Source organism: Spea bombifrons, chromosome 2, assembly GCF_027358695.1.
Source record: "Spea bombifrons isolate aSpeBom1 chromosome 2, aSpeBom1.2.pri, whole genome shotgun sequence".
Lineage (NCBI taxonomy): Eukaryota > Metazoa > Chordata > Amphibia > Anura > Pelobatidae > Spea > Spea bombifrons.
This window is the reverse complement of record NC_071088.1, coordinates 7,024,360-7,044,863: the sequence shown is the minus strand read 5'-3', so window position 1 is coordinate 7,044,863 and position 20,504 is coordinate 7,024,360. Positions and strand designations below refer to the sequence as shown.

Genomic DNA, 20,504 nt, shown 5'->3' with positions numbered 1-20,504 from the left:
ACAAAGAACTCGTACGAGAGACACATTAGGGCCACTCAAACTAAGTTCGCTACGAGCCCAGCGCGCGCGTGCTAATGGGATGGAGTGGCCTCCGAAGGACAGTAACATCGGGTTAACAAGTCTGAAGAGAAAAAGTCAGATTGAGTGAAATGTAAAGAAACATAGAATTTAATGGCAGATGAGAACCGTTTGGGCCATCAAGTCTCTTTTTTTTATTGCTATGAAAGCCTTAAACATTATTTGGTATTTTTTTGGTGGTAATTTAGGTCATTTTCTAAAAAAAAAAAGCCACCGGGTTCTAAGGTCTGACGCTCCTCAGCCTGTTTCCGGCAGCTTTAGTTATTATTATTATTATTTATAGTTTTATATAGCGCCATCATATTCCGTAGCGCTGTAACAAGGATCGAGTGGTGGAGAACACACTGTATAATTCTACGTTCCTCAAAGGTTTGAAATGGGGAGGAAAAACAACTTAAAAAATTAAAAATTACCTGTATCTTGCGAGGGGCTCACACTGTAGCTGTCACTTTCTTTATCCACTGATCCTGCGGCCCGCGGCGTCGGGAGTCTCCAGTCTGTGGTTAAAGTGTGGGCAGATATGGTGGGATGGGGTCGATTAAGCGTCCATTGGCTGGCATACCTGTTCCGAGCTGCCGGACCAGCTTTGGCATTTTTTCTCGTGGTCGGATCTGTTTACATGAAAAAGAAGCAAAAGAAAACACTTTAGTAGCACGCTGGCATGGGTAACCTACTAACTCACCATCTGTAAGCGAGGTGAAGTAAAGGCCGGTGGCTTAAAACTCAACTTTACTTGAGTTACAGAAATGGACAATTCTCCTGCAAGGAGTAATATTCCGACGAGTGAAGTCTACGACTGAATCGTTGCGGTGGGGAGGGGGGGGGATTGAAATTAGGTTGGCATACAGATAAAATGAAAGGTGCTCAATGGTCTCCAGTGCCAGACAGGCAGAAGACCCATTGATGCTCAGGGATAAGACCTATCATTATGTGTCCGGACCCAACCAAAGAGAAAAAACAACTTGGGAGTTCGAGTTCTAGGCCTGGATGATCGTAACATTTCAGGAATAAGAGTGCATGGGTTGAGGTGCATGGGCTGAGGTGCATGGGTTGAGTTGCATGGAGTGGCGCCTACAGGCTTTAGCCACATGGTCCTCTTTTGTCGATAATTGTCTCCATGGTCTCAAGCGAGATCAGAACTTCTCGCGGTCCCCATACTAAAAAAAGTGCTTTGATACGATAATGTGGCGTCCTCAATTAGTACTGTTGGAGATGAAAATACAGAGCAGAAAGACAGATACACTCCATTGGAAACAAAGACCTTGGAGCGTCCTCCTGTCAACGGACCGCACATGACATAAAATCCAAAACTTTTAATGGCCCATGAGGACTGCGTGATAGTTGGTGGATAGTATTCTCAGAACTATCCGCTCTAATCTCCTTTACCATCCTGTTTTATTATTGTATTTACCGTAATTTTACACTAAAACATTCCATGTAGAGTTTGTGAAAGAAGAAGCTACAGAAGATAATAACACTATCTATATTAGCCGAGAAGTATGTAACATGGTCTATTATGTGACTTATTTTGAAACCACTCACAGAATGTCTGTGATATAATTGAAATAGTGCCCATAGTGCACATCGAAGGGCTAAATCATTTTTAGTTTGTTTAAACATTAAAATATCTGGATTTTTTCCCCCATTAAATAGCCCTCAGCAGACAGAGCCGTGCTCTTGATACGGTGAACGGCAGTGCCGTTCGCTGAAGATGAATATTTAATAAGTAAACAAATAAGATATGCGTATAAAAAAAATATTGGTTGCAAGAGAACGAAGTTTAAATTCTCTCATTTGAAAATATATATAAAAATAAAAGAAAAATAATAAAAGAAAAAGATTGTGACTCATCCCCGGCTCCCCATCGTAACAGAGAAACGTATTTCCAGGGCTACGGAGATAATTCAGACTGATAAATCTATCCCGAAACGCAGACCAACGAAGGCTGCTACACCTCAAGAGCCTCTCATGGTACCTGCATGTTCACTACGGCATCGAGATGGTATAAAATATCTATTCGGTATATTTACCAAATTATTTTTCAATGTAGCAAGAAAGTGGGATCAACGGTACAAAAAGACCGTTATTCTAAAGTCTCGACATACGGCATCACGCGGGTTATTAAAAGGTATCCGCCGTTCAACGACAGGCCTGCTTTATCTTACCAAAGAAAAAATGCATCATCTACAGAGGATTTATTGGCTTTTAACGATCTTTTGGAATAGCAACATTACTCTGCGTTATGAAGCAAGATGGGCTGAGCTGGCCCTGTATAATGCATAGTTAAATCATGAGTTTTAATTAATATATTTATTATTATATGGTATATTATATGGTAATAAAGATTATATGGTAATAAATAATATTATATGGTATATATATATATATATATATATATAATATTATATGGTAATAAATAATATATGTTATATATATATATATATATATAATATTATATGGTGTATATATATATATATATATATATATATATATATAATATATGGCAATAAATAATATTATATGGTATATATATATATAATATTATATGGTAATAAATATTATATGGTGTATATATATATATATATATATATATGGTATATATATATAATATTATACGGTGCCAGCTCAGTCTTTCTTGTAGTAGCTTACTGGGGTTGACCCATCATATTGCATAGAGAAGTTAAAGTGTTCAAACTCTCGGCCTAATGAATAAAATCTATAATATAATAAGCCTTAGTACCAAAGTCATATCACCTGGTTGAGACCCTTGAAAACCAGAATCTGGCTCTTCTAAGCTTATTAATCGTAAAGCTAATGTGTTGCCTATAATCAGAACCCAACCAAGCTTCCCTCAGACAAGAACGTTACTTCCAAATTCCAAATCAGAATGACTTGAATAAGTACATAAAGCCTCCATTTAATGCGACCGCTTTGCGTTCTTGTAATGTTTAGCACTAAATTAGCGATGTACACAGATGGCGTTTCTCCCTTTTTTATCGTCTCGATTCTCGATGGATACTCCTGGACTTGGAAGTAAGAACGTCAGAGCACCTTGAGTGTTTGTGTCTAGGAGACGGGCTGAGTATTATTGCCTCTCTGCTGCCCTACACACTTTTCATCATTTCTCACCTTTTCTAGAAGCCCGTTTCCTGCAGTATTTTCTCCTCTGGATCGGAGAATTCCCTTACGGTTTTTCTTAAATGTCAGAGAGCTGCTACCGAGACGGATATTTTTAGTCTGGCTAGACAGGGTTGCTCTCTTTGAAACCTCTGAATAGACGGCACCTTTTGTTAGTCTTCCTACTTCGTAACCCCCTACTGTTCTATTTATAGAAATATCTTCAAAAATCTTTCAAAAAAAATAGTTTTTTTCTCCTATGGAAATCAGGCCAAGACCTCTACGGCGTTCATTCCTACAGGGCCGGCCTGAGTACCAGGTGGCCGAGACACCTCAAGCCCCTAAAACGGGAATCAAGAAGACAGGAAAGGAGAGGGAGAAAGGTAATAGATGATGCTAAAAAAGAGGAGAGAAGATGGGGATAAAGGAGAGAGATGATGAGAAAGTGGGAGAAATTATGAGACATGAGAGAGATGGGGATAGATAGAGAGATGGGGAGCGATAAAGAGATGGGGAGAGATAGAGAGATGGGAGCAATAGAGAGATGGGGAGAGATAAAGAGATGGGGAGAGATAAAGAGATGGGGAGAGATAGAGTGATGGGGAGAGATAGAGAGATGGGGAGCGATAGAGAGATGGGGAGAGATAAAGAGATGGGGAGAGATAAAGAGATGGGGAGAGATAGAGAGATGGGGAGCGATAGAGAGATGGGGAGCGATAGAGAGATGGGGAGCGATAGAGAGATGGGGAGCGATAGAGAGATGGGGAGAGATAAAGAGATGGGGAGAGATAAAGAGAAAAAAGAAAATGGGGAGAGATAATGAGAAAGGGGATAGTGTGTGTGATTTGAAAGTATTTGTATGTTACAAGTCAGTCTAAGGGCAAGTAGGTGTGTGGCTGCCACGGCTAGGGTAAGTCAGGATTTGTGTGTGTAAAGGCAAGGGCACATGTGAGTGTGTATGCGTGTGTATGTGAGTATGCGTGTGTGTTTATTAGCAGGCATTTGTAAGAGCAGAGTATATGTATGCATTTTGAGCACTGAATTCCAAACCATTGCCACCCCTGTTTTAGCCTAAAGGGTGTAGAATGAATCTTTGCCAATCCGGTTTTATAGTGTATGGAGTACTCTTCTTATGGAGTATGCTCTTTGGAAACGTGATTGGCCTTAGGAGACATGAGATCCGGGTGGATGTGGGGCCATGAGCTATCCGGTTATAATATCATATGACATCTCTACGTATAGCTCTAAAGTGCTGAGCCTGCAAGTAATGTATACAAAAATAAATGCAGGGGACATAACATATTCAATATTAGCAGGTTTGCTCGTGGACTCCTTGGGTGCCGTGGCCAAATGGGGGGAGACACTGATCTATGCTTGGAGGGCATTAACAGGGATTATAGTATAGAACTATTATTATTATTATTATTATTATCTTTCATTTATATTTACGCAGCGCTTCTTACAATACATGTATTCAAGGGATATGACAAGACTAGAATTGGAGGAGTGCTGCGGAAATACCCGGCGCTTTACACAATGTCGGCTCGTTGTTATTACTCTAAAGGCCAACAAATTAGCCGAATTCTGATTCAGTTCCGCAGAAGCAAGGATTTTCTTTAAAAGCTTAAACAATGAATCATAAAAAAAAATATATACAGTTAAAGCTTTAGAAATTAAACCAATTCATTATTAAAAACAATTCCACTTGATTACAGGAATGCAAATAATTCATTAGGCTTTAAATTAGCAAATTAATGTAATCTACAGAAAACAAGAGAGATGAGATCAGAGTTTCATACAACTTTGTTCTCATGTTTTATTAGAGGAACGGACATGCCAAAAACACAGGCTATGTGAGTAAACGTAACTGGTTTAGCTTATATGAGGGTAAAAGTAGCATATGTGATCCATTTAACATTTATTTTGGATTTTAAGCCCTATTTTTAGTTAAGCTAACCCTCCATCGGACGAGTAATTTCGAGAAGAGTCCATGCACTTTTCTCCGCCTGCCGGCAAGCTGGCGGGCAGACTTCAGCACCTCCTAAAAGTAAGAGGGTGTGCACAATCGGTGGCTTAAGAGTGGTTTATTTCAGTACATGCGCGAGCGAGGGTGCCAAAGAAATAATCTAGTTATTTAAATTTTAAAGAATTTCATTTATTAAAAGCAGGTATTTTTTTTTTTTGCAGTCATTTGAATTCGCAAAAGTAACCTAGAGGGAGATTGATGACCTCAGAGGTGTATAAAGTAGGGATTTATTGGGTTAATTTTTGTTTAAGTAAATTAAATAATGGAGGAAAAAAGGTAATCATCTCATTTTTGCTTACTTGTTCCTGGCCGAGCGTCGGAGACATCCACCAAAGGCCCTGTTGCCTGCGAGACGGACTGGTAATGCACCGTGTGAGTTACCGTCAATGATTTCTGTTTTGATGACTCCCCGAAATCAGCGTCCGTCAGTAGCACGGTGGATCGGTCATCTTGAACAAAGAGAAGATTTAATGTTATAAGAAAGATTTACGGGGCATTCGCAGAGATTAAAAACCCTGAATGCTTACAAAGCAGAAATTAGGAAAGGGCAGACAGGGTTAACCCTCCAAGCACCAGGAAGGCGAGCAAAGCAATGTGTGTTTGAATTTATATTTAAAAAAGTGTATAAAACCCAGATTTACTGAAATTCTGCAATATATATGAATGAACTACACAACGGCGTGGTAGAGGAACATGAAGCTAAAAGGAAAGGATCTAGTTTTAGCCCAACTTAGTAGAGATAGCCCATGTATATAGAACACAGGGACGCAGCCTCTGGTAAACTCCATGGCCCAGGGTTGATGGTCAGTTTATAGTTGGGGTTGGCTGCTTCTCTAATTCTGGATATAGAGCCGATACTTTGTCTTGAGAATAATACCAGCCGCCTTATAGCGCGCCCTACGGTGCACTTGGGTCCCACTTGGGAGCATCTTGAGCTTTAGCTCTCTTGTGCCATTACAGAGTAAAGATCTCCGTCATCATATGAGTCTGATGCTGCCACAAAGAAGAAAATCTCCCCTCCAAAAGGGAACCAACAAACCCCAGACGTACATTTTGCCCTTCATAGGCCTTGTCAGTGGGCTCTAGGCTAAGTAAGGAGGTCCACTTCTGGACTCAACTTCAGTGGAGTTGTTGCAAACATATGTGTATGTGATTCCGGCCTTTGAGGATCTCTTGGGGTCCATCCCAAGTGTAAAGGTGAACCCAGACATGTACCTCCTTGTTCATTCGTGACTTGAGGGATACCAACCGCACCCCGCTGACAAAACCATGATATGGAGTCCAAAATGTACCAAATCTGAGGTTCCTCGTGCAGAGGAACGTTGCCTTATCTTCCGCTTCTGGACTGCCTTTATGGCCGGATCTAAAATTTATGGCACAGAGCTAAAATCTGAGATACTCTACAGCCGGGACACACTATTCAGCAGATGTCCATCCTCTTCGAGCATGTTATATTTACCAAAGCCAAATCACTCCTTTTTAGAGTAAAAAGAAACCTGTTCCATCAGTCGGAATGTTCCTGTTTATTAACAATTGGAACTATTCCAGTTCTGCCTTGGAATTTTTTACTATGAGTTCTACTACAGCGGCATCCATCTACTATAATGGATCAGAAAAAGATCGGAATTGGCCCAGAGCTGCATCGATGCCCCTAGGTGAAAGTCTCCGGTCACCGCGCAGAACGAGCGAGGGCGGCTGCTGCACCAAATAAGGTCTTTATTACAGGCAAGGAGCAAACGAGATCAGTTTGTGAGATAAAACAGAATACCATGTCCTGTGCCCGTGACACAGATGAACACGGAACATGCGAACAGAAAAAGGGATTTCGAGAAACAGTCAGCATTAGTTAAACACTATAAGCGAATTTGCTTCCCGGAGGGGCTGGAAACCTTCCTCTTCCCCATTAAGCTCTAAGATTTGACAAGCGGAGCTTTTCAAGGAGAGGAGAGAAAAAAAAAAAACCCCCAAAGACATATTGTGCACATTTTTTGCCCAAACAAGGCAGCGGGACAGAATGCGCTTAAATCCCCCGCAGGTTAGGAGTCTGATCTTCTTCCAAAGAGATGTATAAAAATTCACAGAGGGTCCGTTAACCCCGTAGCTGCTACTTCTTAACATAGCGGCCGATCATTAACATTCCATCCGTGATACAAAGTCGTTTATATAGAGGATGAAAAATAAAAATAAAAATTGCATCTAGAAATGTAATAGTTAAAAAAAAAACCCATATAGTGCTGACAGTGATAAATTGAATCATTTTATGGTGGAACATTAGAAGCTCGGTGAGATAAGAAGAGAGCTGTGTATTCATAATACGCGGCAGCAGATTAAGCAAATAGTTTATGGGATCAATGACTTTTTTGGAACAATATTTTTCCAAAGCAAAATTTTTATTATTATTTTTTTTTTCTTCCTTTTTTTCTCGTTAATATTTTTGCCCCGTGAGAGGTCTTCAAATTCTATTTCCAAAACAAATCTCACCATGGCAATGGATCAACTTAATTACGAGGAAATAATCCTCTTCTTTGGCACAGAAACAGAGGAGTGCAAAAAAAAAAAAAAAAAAAATTAAAAAAATCCAATAAAAAAAATTAAAGGAAAAGTCCATAATGGGGATGATGCAAGTTACAGGTAGGCTTTTATATGTTGTTTTTTTTTTTTAGATTAAAAAAAAATAAAAAAAAACGCATGCCAATTTTTTATCTATTAAAAGGCCGGGTTGGTACAGACGTTGTACTCAAAGCAGCCCTCAAGGATAACAGTCTGGCAGTAACACAGCCAGACAATGCCTTAATCCTCACGATGAAAGCGAATGTTTGGCTTGACCTGAGCCAACGGCCCAAAACAATGATCGCGGAATAATCTAGAAGAGGAAACTCGAGTGCAGACAGGATAGAGCTTTCCTGAACCAGGACCCACTAAGGGTTCTGGTCTTACAGAAGAAGGAGGACAGGGTAGATGGGCCAAGTTCCTTATTTCTGTGTAAGACGCATAAAAAAAATGCTTGGTACTGGACATGAGTGGCCACCAAGTTCCTTCGGATACTGTATGTCCTCCTTTTGGGGGGGTTCGCACGGATACTGTATGTCCTCCACCCAGTCCTCACGGCAGGATTTAACAATAACCCCGTTCTGTTCCCATGGGGAGACTCATAAGACCTGCACAGCTGAGGACAGGGTTGGGAACCACTGCTTTAGGGAAATACATACTAAGAAGTTAACGTGCTGTTTCTCGTCCAGCTGGGGGCCTTTTTATGCTCCTTCTATGCAGCCTTATTCGGCGAGTGCCAGATGGTACTAGTCAATAAATGTCATCAGATGTAGCTGTTTTTGTACTTTCTTACACATAAAGCATTGCCAGCTTGTCCCTGGGCAGACAGACAGCTGGTTCGTACCCCATTTCTGACCTCCACTTCAGACTGTGGTCTGACGCATCTCCGATATCCTCCGCGGACTACAAAGAACACGAGCGTTTTGAAATGTCAGAAGTAAACGGATAGGACATTTTTTTCCTCCCATGCCAAATATCACATCGTCTTGTCAAGAACAAACGCGGCGGTGATATTAGTAAGAGCCCACGGTGTAAGGGACAAAGATTGTCTGCGGACGAGCTGCCACGTCTGGCTCTAGCGTGTGATTGAAGGCATGGGGCAAAGGATTGTAAGAGCCGTTTCCGCAAACCAGATAAATTATAAAGAAAACATGAGCATAAAGTAAAAAACAAATTAAAGCCAGAACTATATATTTGAATTAAATAAAAAAAAACAAAACAAAAAAACACAGAAAGTATAAATCCGTACCGATTGTCTCCATCGTATCTCGCTCTTCTATAAGGAGCTGCGCTCGTGGAATATCTATGTGCATCCGGAGAGTCTGCTGTTTGTTCAACGTGTCCGACGTTCGCGTATTTTTACTGCAGAAAAAGGAAAATGCTTGGAATCATCACAAATAATATTATGCTGATTTCTACTGTATTATTGTGACGTGCACGTTATATGTTTCATAATCTGGAATTTCAGGAGTTAAACAGAGAACGTCGATGACGGCAGAAGAAATCGAAAGACAAACTGTATGCAGCTATGACTTAGACCTGGAACATTGCACATAAGTCTCTGCGTATAAAGTCCTGGCTTGGTCTGATAATACAGCCGAGGTTAAAATTATCAACTTGTAGGGTTTTATTCCAATGGGAACCAATGGGATCATCACATTCAGGGTCGATTTCAGTAAGGGGTCATCTGATCTTGGGCCACCAATCAGGGTTGTGTAGAGGTGAGTGCCCTGCTTGATCACGGATGGCGGGCTATGGAACACAGAGGATTTTCTCCGGTTACAGCGGAATACTGGGCTGTAAATCTGGTATAACCCTATCGCAAACACGACCCAGGTGGAACCTTTATGGTCTCCCTTCAGAACATCTACTAGATGCTCAACATGGTACTGAAGCCAAATATCATTGATCAGTTGGGTTATGTCTTTGGATGGCCATTTTCTTATGATTGAAAGAAAGAATTATAATTGGATTCCCGGGGGCATGTAAGGAGTTAAGAGGACAGATGGAGTCTTCAATCAAAAGTGATACCTTTTATTGCCCAATCATTGGCCCAATACACCTTGGCCGTAAGCCTTTTTTATCTTCTTACGGACCAATATGGCCAATATGTCCATTTTTCTTATTTACGGGACAGAAAAACAGGTCTAGATAATTACTACAAGTGTCCTCATTAGTAACCGTCCCAGTAATAGAGTTCAATACTTGATTTAGGGCTCAAAGGCGCCATGAAATATATTTTTATTTAGGGTTCAACTGACGTTCTTTGAATGGCCAGAAGAATGGTTCACGGAGAGTATTCTGGGACTACCTAATACCCCACTATGTAACAACACAGGTTATCGTGGTTGGAATTTAGCTGGATAAGGAATTATTGTGGTTTTTTTATCCAAACCACCCAATTAATTCTTATTAATAAACATTACATAGGGAGGAATTTCCAATGAAGAATTGCAAAAAGGGAAATTATATTTCGTGCCAGTTAAATACTAAAAGCTTTTAATTAACAGACTGTTCACTCAGCAATTATATGGGACCAAATATATATATCTACAAAAAGAAGTTATAATAAACATTGCACTATAACATTCACGTACGAAGAGTTACACATATCCCATGGAAAAACCAGGACCGGATTTAATTCCAAGTGGCTTAAGGAATAGCGGCTACTGGACTCCACCATATGAGCTAAAAAATAAAATGAACAAGAGGGCGTTTGGGGTCAGAGGATAAGGGGGGACTGGGAGGAGCTGTGCCAAAGGTGGGCGGGGTATGGGAAGCAGCTTGGGTGGTACTATCATTAAGCCACTCCCCCTTGACATCTATAAAAGGGCCAATTTAACATATGGATATGGGCAAGGCTAGGGGGCACCTACCTTACCCCTGCTGAGGTAGTAGCGCTGGGATATGACATCATATACCAGGGTACATTGTGAAAAGGCCACAATGCGCTCTGTCCTACACACTTGGCTTGCTGAGCATTTTGAGAGTTGTACCCACAAGCCCTCTGTGTTAAAGTTAATAGAGAAGTGTATAAGAACTTTTTTCTTCTAGCATATTCTCCCGTGAAGCTGCTCTTAATGGAATCATTAGTCTACCCGTCCCCTTTAGGTACTTCTCAATCTCTAGGACAAATTATTATCAGAACGCAGGAATGAGAGATTTATTACTTGCCATTTTTTTTGGGGGGGGGGGATAAAACGACTCCCATTTAGTTCTCTCAGGATCTAAAAAATCTATTAAAATCCCTATTTGTGTTCCTTCTATACGTTTTCAAAATGACGTCCCGCCAGCCAAACTCTGCTGTTCTTTATTTTTTGTTGCTTTTATAGGATATACTGAGCTGTGAAAATGAATAACGATCGCAAAATACTAAACACAGCTCTACTTTTTAGTAGCGTCTACAGGATATATTTCTGTCGGAAGTCATAATCAGTTGTTAAGCTCCAATAAGTGAGATGTTTCGCAGCCCTGCGGTCGTGCTCCTCTATCTCCAATTACCGAAACACAAAGGACAGATCACTCTTGTGGCTAATAATTGATATCGGTTTTGCCTTCCTCTTTGGGAGCTCCATATATATAGTTCAATAATAATCACATTTTCCGTACTGAGGCTGCAATGAAACTTTCAGCCGAAGAATAATGGATTGGAAGGATTTTTAGAACTTTCTGTTCTTTATTTTCTTGGAGCTGATGAGGTCTGCACAGAGCTTTACAAGCCATGGCGCTCGTCGTGGGGGCTTCTGCACAGCTAAATGCATGCTTTTCGCTTGCTAATCATTCAGGGTCAGTGGGGGCCTTAATTCGGCCCTGGAAATTTAAGGCCAACAGCTGATAAATGACGAATGTGCGGCCGCCTGCTGGATACACGCTACTACATTTCTACGGTTTGCCCGAGGAATTATTGCAGCGATTTTTATGATACTCACTCAAAAAGCAGGCTAAGTATCCCATCCTGAAGGTCTTTCTCTTCTCCCCTCCCCCCAACAAAGGCTGCCCAAAGCAATCAACAACAATCAGCAACTTAACAATAGGGGATATGCAAGTTAATGCAGGTGCCGGGGCAGTTAGTGTGTCATACAGCCCCACCAACAAACATTGCATATTACAGTGTAAAATACTAGAACCTGGTGAGCCTTTTTTCCATGCCCCACACTGCCTGTAAATTGTGCTTTCTAGTAAAGGGCATGTTTTTTGTCAAGACACGCGGGGGGTCTTGTAAGAAACAAAACCAGCACGGAATCTGGCTTGCTTTGAGTACTGAGAGTAGGAGATATGTTCGGCCACACAAACTCCTGCAAGCCAAGGACCTAGAATGGAGAAAGCGCCGAAATATGGAGAGAATTCTGCTTAATATGTACACAAAAAAGGTAGGACATAATCGGCATACCTGGGAATGCTCCAGGTTTGACCCGGAGTCTCTGGGTGGGTGGGTAGTGTTTGACCACGCCCAATTCCTCATCCTACCAAATTAATTTACAGTCGTTCGGACCTAACCACACCCCTTATGCAGCTAGTCCTGCCCCTCGCGCGTCCAGTCCCAGGTCTACAGCGCATGCGATGGCTGGAGTGACGCTTTAAGGCGGCTGTTCAAATAAGCTGGGTTTCTAATACATACATTGCTTATCCCATAAATACTTATTACATAGGATTATATAGTGTCATAACGTGTAGGGCTCGTGAGATGCGGCTGATCTGCTCCAAAAGATGTTTTAGGCAGCGTGTTGGGCTATGAACCTGGCACAGCTTCGATTTTCTGCATGGAAGACGAAATACTTGCTAAAAATAATCATTTGGAAAATGGCAGATGAGTAGTAGGAGGCATCCACTTATCTTCTTTAGTGTTAGAGAAGTCCCCTCGGGGCACAGCATGAGAAGGTCAGTCGTGAACACCATTAGAAATCATCATTTATACCCTCCTCTATTCTAAACGCCGCTGAAATGAGCACCTCCAGAAGCCACTACCTCCAGCCGCGACACGATCACGAAGATGAAAGGGATGGAGCGCTGGGAACCTGCCAACATACTGGGCTTCGGACCATCAATTCTGCAGATTCTCATAGTAAATAAAATATTTCCCCATATTACACATCTCCTGAGTGTCTTCTAACGGCGCAGGCACGCTGCTCTCTGTACAGATACCAATGCGGTTTAAGATACGATGTCACTTTTCCCAAATATTTTTTTTTATAGTTCTTTACCCTAATTTAACTTAAAAATGGTTGCATGCAGACGGCAAAGACAAGGTGTTTGGGGTCAAAGATAACACCGATAAGATGTGTGGGTATAAATATGTAACCCATAAGCTGTTTTTAGATAAAGATGGCCCTAGCAAGTGACAAGATGTTTTGGAGCAAGGCTGGCACTCACTGCCACCTATGTACAGTGCTATGCACAAGCTGCATTAAGTTTAATCTATGTATATTTACATGCATTTACATGATATTTACATCTAAACGGGCGAGAACTGAGCCCCAGAGCTCAATCTTTAGGGTCGTGGGGGCTTTAATTCGGCCCTGGCCAGTTGGGATGTACGCAGCTTGGGTACCTTAATCGGGAAGCTAGAATAGAATTCGATGAAAACTATTAAATCAATCAAAAACGTAAATTGTTTTTATTTGTTTCTAAAACAAAATGGGTTTCACGGCCCTTTTATAGAGCAGATAAAAATACCAAATACTGGATAATCATTTTGTCAGTTAGGCCAAAACTAAATGACGGGGTGTTTGGTTTGCCTCTCGCTGAACTAGCTTGAGGGAAAATATAATTATTTTAACAAAAGCCTTCATTTATATTTCACAGCGTCTAACAGCGGGGGGGAAAAAATACATGCGCGAGTTCCAACAAATTCTACTGAAGGAAAACGGGCCAGAATTCTGTCTACTTTACAAAGGTTTGGTACAAAGAACTCGTAAACGCTTACCTCATGAGCATCTCGGCTAAACTTTTTGCATCTGGAATAAAAAAAATATATATAGATATATAAAAAATAAATACACATATTAGGACATTTAAAATCAAATAGTAAAATAATTCCGTCATCTGATTTGGAAAATAATACACATAAAATGAAACAATTTACAATACATGAATAATCCGTATTAATTCAGCGTTGACAGAGAACCAACATTTTGTGTCGTATTTGTCAAAACATAAAATAAGGGAAATTGATTTAAAATATAAATATTGTATTCCACTCACACAAGGGCTTAAACAAAGCTCAAAACCAATTGGAAAATATTATTAATTATTATTATTATTATTTCTATGAATAATAATAATAATGTTTTTTAGGGCATGTAAAAAAAATTGTGTTATTTATAATAATATAAATATATTTTTCACATTCGTTAATTATATTAGGAACGCAATAAAATTGAATAAAAAAATAATATTTTGATTATTGGAATATATTTCTCATTAAAAGGGAAGCTCTGCCTAGTCAGGGTTTCTTCGTCTTCTTCCTTCGGCCGTTTTGGAATTCTCCTCTATAATCTGGTTGGCTGACCAAGAGCCAATCAGAATAACGACAAGGTTCAAATCAATGTTTAATTTGATTTCTCCCGTGGTTCCTCCACAATTAATAGCAGATGACCTCATAGACCAATAACATGCCCAAAAACTCTTAAAAACATTCTTATACAAGAGCATTAACACCAAACACCCCCTTACAGTGCAAATACATTACATTTTTACTATACCTGCAATTCTGTTGATTTTAGCAAAAGGGACAAAGTGCAGCAACAACAAAAAATAACTTTTTTGATGTTACTAAAAAAACTCTTTAAATAAATGTTTTCACGGCAGGGCGAACGTATCAGGATTAATAGTGATCCATAAAAACTCGCACGGTAGGGCGTTTGGTGTAACAGTGTTACCGTACACCTGAATGATTAATATTTAGAATTAATTTCACACGCGGACGATCATTGTCATTTCAGAACACGCGTGACGTTGAATTGTTCAGTGCTGACACAACGTGCGGCGTGAATATCTCTCCCCCGGAAATAATAGCGACAAGCAATATTTATTATTATATTTAATAAAAATGTATAGTTTAACAAAAAGTATGTATGACTCGTTACAGAAAGTACTTTCATTATAACAGCTAGACCTGTTCATATAAGGGGGGTGACCAAAGCATCGAGAACGAAGGTCCGACGTCTTCCGATAAAAAAATTTAAGGTTTTTTAGCGATCAATAACGTGTATAAAAACAGCAGGAAGCTTAAACATAAATAAAATATATTATCCGCCTATAGAAAGACCCCTATACATTCTTTGTAAAGCCCCATGCTAATGGTTACGCTCTTTAGCCACACTCCTTAAAACAAAAATTTGGATGGTGCCCTCAACTCTTCATAAGCCTAAACAAAACATGTGGGGGGTTTCACACATGCAAAGGGTTAAGCGTCACAAAAAATGAGGCAATTTGAGCAAAAGCAAAAAAAAAACAAAAAAAAACAGCTACTGTGGGAATCAATCATGGAAATGATACCAGACCTGACCTTACAGAGCTGGATGACTAACGGCACCAAAACATTACAAGGCTTGCTTTCAAATGGAATCCCGGCCTCATTCGAGACACTTGTGGCAAAATCTGCCTCTGGAAGAAGGACTTTTATAGATATCGGCAACTGAGACCCTTACTAACCAATGGCGAGAGACAAAAGAAGCCGTCGTTAAAATCTCAATCATTAGGCCAATTAAACCAACGACCGGACCCAAATATGATTCAGTATTCGACAATGGAATATCGGCCTCGGTGGAGCCGGAGATATTGCCGCGTATCATCCAGCAGGAAAAAAAGAGGATGAGGAGGGAGTCCGCACCAAGATGCGATGTGTCCAAGGCTCTGAAACTACTTCCGAAGTTCTCGTCAGGCACAAACCATATGGAGCTGAACAAGAAGATAGTACTTAGCGGGGTGGTACTTGGTACTGGAGAAGCTGCGGGACCCCGGCAATGTTTCATATTTGGTGGTCTTGTTCTTACGTCAAACCCTCGTGGTCACAAACCATGTAAGAAATCGAGAAGATTGCCCCCAAGTTACAGCCCATTAACCCGGAACAAGCGTTGTTGGCGCTACTTCCAGAGAGGATCGTGAACCTATTATTACACATTTTCACAGACAAAGTCTCTCCAAGCCACAAATAAGACAACAAAATACCAAGAGGTGATTGATTTATTACAGCATGGAAATGGAACCTATGACCGCAGCCATAAACACCTCTACCCCTCAACACAAAATGATGTGACCACCCCGGAGAACCCTTCACGCTCCACCATCAGCACACCAACTCCATCCCACCCAGGGCCGGCCCAAGGCAAAATGCCGCCTGGGGCGAATTTTAAAATGCCGCCCCCTACCCCCCCTGCCGCCCCCCCCATTATCTACCCTTCCTCTCCCTCCTTCCCTATTATCTACCCTTACCCCCCCCTTGTACTTACCTTTCAGCAGTCCTGCGGCGAGTCTCCCTGTTCGGTCTCGGTGCCGGCTTGTAATGCTGAGCGCCGGAAATGAGGTAATCTTCCGGCACTCAGCATTACAAGCCGGCACTGAGACCGAACAGGGAGACTCGCCGCAGTGCCGGCTTGTAATGCTGAGTGCCGGAAGATTACCTCCGGCACTCAGAGAGAGGGGCGCCGAGTGGGTACTGACAGCTTGGTAAGCGAAAGCCACTCGGCGCCCCTTTCTCTCTCTTTCGCTTTAAAAAAATAAAATAAAAAAAAGGGCCTTCAAAAGTGCTGCCTGGAGCTGTTGCCTCCTTGGGGCCCATTGTCGGGCCGCCCTGATCCCACCCAACAAACAAAATCCAAAGAAATGCTTAAGTACTCCCCATCTCTCCTCCACTCTTTACTTTCTTTTTCTCTTTTTTTCTCTTCCTCTTTCCTATACCTTTTTCCTCTTCTTTTCGTGTCAACACCCATCCACAGAAGAAAAGGTAGAAGTTTCCTCAGATGAATAGGTGGAAGAGTTCCCTGACCCACGTGTTATCAGAACACCTATCCAAACCTATGTCTTAACCAAGCCCGTATCTACCTCTTCTTCTACTGCATAACGCCGATCGCTTGTATTGAATAAACAAACGTACTATTGACATATTGTAAAAAATATCAATAAAAAATGCAATGATCTGTAAAAAAAAATAAAATATACGGGAATTTGGAACGATCACTTGAAAAAAAGATGATGATATCAGACAACGTTCAGGAGCATGCGGGGGCGAGGATAACAAAAAAAGGCCATTTAATGAGAAATTATAGCGCCAGTTGGGCAGGCAATGAAATTTCTTTTTTGCAACAACGTAATAAAAAGCAACATGTTCCTACAGAGAAGAAGAACATCTTCCTCCCCGGCAATAAACACAACTGTGATAAATGTGTGCACAGAACTCTACAAGAGTGTCATTTCAACAAGTATTTAACCGTCTACAGCTTGATGAAGTGCAGAGGAGGGAACAAAGTTAATAGGAGGAAAGGAGCACCTTAGTAAAGAAGAAAGGCGAGGAAAGTGGAGTTTGTTTATATTAGGAAAAAGAAGGCGTCTTAGAGAGGATATGATGTCATCATACAAATACCTACGGGGGTAGAACACCAGCCGCTCTCTGATGAAGTGTTCATTAATGGACTCCGCAGGAGGTCATCCATTCAGACTCGAAGAAAGGAATATTCACTTAAAGCAGAGAAAAGGGTTCTTTACAGTAAGAGCAGTAAAGATGTGGAATTCGCTACCCCACAGAGTTACCCGGGAAAAGGGGGAAATTCTGCAATATTTACAGAAACTCCCACAGGAGCAAAATGTCACTTTTTGCCCAGTTTTTCAGCCATGCGTCACATCTGGCATTAGAAAGGTGAGGGCTCTGACCCCCAAAGACAGAAATAAAAAACGCACACAGCCACGTCAGCCCAAGAGAAAGTGGAGACTTTAATGAAACGGGATAGGTTTTATAGGGCCATAATAGAAAAAGATGTAAAATCACACAAGCTTTTGGGACCTCGGAGGTCTCCTTCTCAAGAAGAGACCCTTGAGATCCAGAAAGCCGATGTAACTTTACATCTTTTTTCTACGTTGGTCCATTAAAATACGTCACCTCCAACGAAGTAACAAAAAGGTGCCGTTGTATACAATAAGTCAAAAGTCGTGTCAAAAGTCGTGTCAAAATGTTTTTGAATTGAATGACTTCTATCAAAGTACCCGCAGCCTCTCCATCCTCTGCAGAGCATTTGTGTGCGAGACGCTCTGCGAGGCTGCCGTGCCTCAGTCCTCTTATGCCACGTTATAGCCCTCAGGGGGCTACTGGTTACGGGAGGGCTAATGCCTGAACGTAGCACACGTAGGGAGTGGGCTCCACAGCTTATATCTCAACACTTACGCACTAGAGATAAACAGTCACTCGATTGCCAATAACATCAAACATTCCTTTAACCAGGAGACAGATATCCAGCGCCAACAAACGCTATTCTTCCAAGATGACGGGCCGGTGATTATGTGTTTGGTGATAACGTATAAAGGAGCGCATTACGGCCATTAGAACGCTAGCAGCGATCGGGCAGGAGAGGTGAAAATGATACAGGATAAGAGATACAGCGCAGCGGGCTACTTTTAGAGGCATGTAAATAATAGATGTCAGAGCCGAGCTCCAGAAAGACACCTTTCTACTGTTCTCCCCGCCAGCATTGCCTTCTTCAGGGTAACACTTACTCAATGAACAGCGCGCGACACAACGCAACGGGCAGGAATCCAAGTAACACTTAAGGGGGCACTCCAATTCTACTTAGATTACTACCCATTGCATTTTATGCAATTCATACGCATGCGACAGCTGAGAGGTCCCTTTAAATTTGCATGGTGTCCCCCTTGCAAATGCATGGGGGATTCTGCACTGTATACAGTAATATAACCCCCCCTGCGCTGTATACAGTAATAACACCCAGCGCTGTATACAGTAATAACCCCCCCACTGTATACAGTAATAACACCCAGCGCTGTATACAGTAACATAACCCCCCCAGCACTGTATCCAGTAATGACCCCCCAGTGCTGTATACAGTAATAACACCCAGCGCTGTATACAGTAATATAACCCCCCTGCACTGTATACAGTAATATAACCTCCCCTACGCTGTATACACTTATAACACCCAGCGCTGTATACAGTAATAACACCCAGCGCTGTATACAGTAATATAACCCCCCTGCGCTGTATACAGTAATAACCCCCAGCTCTGTATACAGTAATATAAAACCCCAGCGCTGTATACAGTAATATCCCCCCAGTGCTGTATACAGTAATATAACCCCCCTGCGCTGTATACAGTAAAAACACCAAGCGCTGTATACAGTAATATAACCCCCCACACTGATCCAGTAATGACCCCCCCAGCACCGTATACAGTAATAACCCCCAGCGCTGTATACAGTAATTTCGGTCGCTCTGCCAAAAACCTGGTTTTATCTAATTTTTTCCAATAAACTCCCTTTATCTGTAGACCCAGAGGCGCCATTGTTGTCAATCATGTGATATTTTGGGTGACCACACAGAGATGATGCTTTATGCTAATGCTAATGAAGTCCATTCCTCCGCAGTCTTTTATTAGTCATTGTACAGCTAGTACTAGCCATTCTATTGTTCCCCACAGGCAGTATGATAAAGAGTCGCGGTGTTTAGTAGATTGGGGATCAGATAACGGAGCGAGAATCATACAAACGGCTAACATGCAGCTGCCTGAAAACATATTATGGGGCAAAAACTACAACTTTTTTTTTTTTTTTTTTTAAAGAAAACAGCACATGTTTGAAAACCTATTTATAACTACAAGAGGCACCTGATTAAAGTAATTGTCTTAACCCCTTAAGGACAATGGGTTGTCCTTAAACCCATGAAAAACAATGCATTGTGATAAGCCCTTTGTCATAAAGTTGAGTGTCAAAAATATGCAACAATGTAGAAATACGTTTCTTCTTTCTTCTTTGGCTCTTTGAGTACATAAACCATAACTATGATGGGGAATGATGCCAGCAGTTAACCCTTATTTGCCAGGGAGTGAAACTACCCCTCTTGCAGCTATTCACAGTAAAAATGCTATGATTTGTCACCAAAATCTCTTACCTCTCAGTCTTTTCAACCTTTGCTCTCTCCGCCGTCTTCGTACGATCAGCAGCAGAGCAAAGAGGAGCAGAACGCCGATCAGGATGCAGGAGATCGTGACGAGCATTTTGATCCCGCGGTTGGTGGAAAGCCCTTCTTCGCTTGTCGCTATGGGCTTTATCAGCGGTGGGATCGTACCTATAAGAGTAACACAAATGCATGAATTGCAGGGGCACGATGTCACATTACATCACAACTGCAAAGAACGACAAAACACAACACATCAAACTCATCGCGTCTTCCTTCTATTTCCTTTCATAACAATCATTAAAAAAGAAACCCAACAAATAAAGGCCTCAATTTGAGGCTGACGTCCATTTGATGAGCGCGGAACAAATCCATAGAGCGTCTTCTGAATATACCCAAGGTTTTTTTAAATATATTTTAGATAACAGAACCGCATTTCCCCATCCGGAGACAGCATTCAGCAGCCTTTTCTTCATACAGTTGGGTTTGCTGATGTTGTGGCCCGTTCTGTTGATCTAGATTAATAATACTTTTAAATCTAGACCAAAGCATATGGACGGCCTTGGTCAAACCAGAATCTTTGGAACCAAATATATACGCTAATTTTCAATCGTT

The 20,504-nt window shown here is 41.3% G+C and overlaps 2 protein-coding genes across 2 annotated transcripts in view; one reads left to right on the top strand and one right to left on the bottom strand.

Moving 5' to 3' along the window:
- Positions 1 to 20,504, bottom strand: part of DSCAM (DS cell adhesion molecule) — a 99,686-nt gene that overhangs the window by 16,493 nt on the left and 62,689 nt on the right. Inside the window, exons 23-27 of the mRNA XM_053455755.1 lie at positions 19,884 to 20,060; positions 13,695 to 13,725; positions 9,021 to 9,133; positions 5,521 to 5,670; positions 492 to 689 (exon numbers count right to left, since the gene is read on the bottom strand). Of these exons, the coding sequence (XP_053311730.1) occupies positions 492 to 689; positions 5,521 to 5,670; positions 9,021 to 9,133; positions 13,695 to 13,725; positions 19,884 to 20,060 (669 nt within the window). The remainder of the gene's footprint in view (positions 1 to 491; positions 690 to 5,520; positions 5,671 to 9,020; positions 9,134 to 13,694; positions 13,726 to 19,883; positions 20,061 to 20,504) is intronic.
- Positions 1 to 20,504, top strand: part of SH3BGR (SH3 domain binding glutamate rich protein) — a 247,851-nt gene that overhangs the window by 201,135 nt on the left and 26,212 nt on the right. The window lies entirely within an intron of this gene.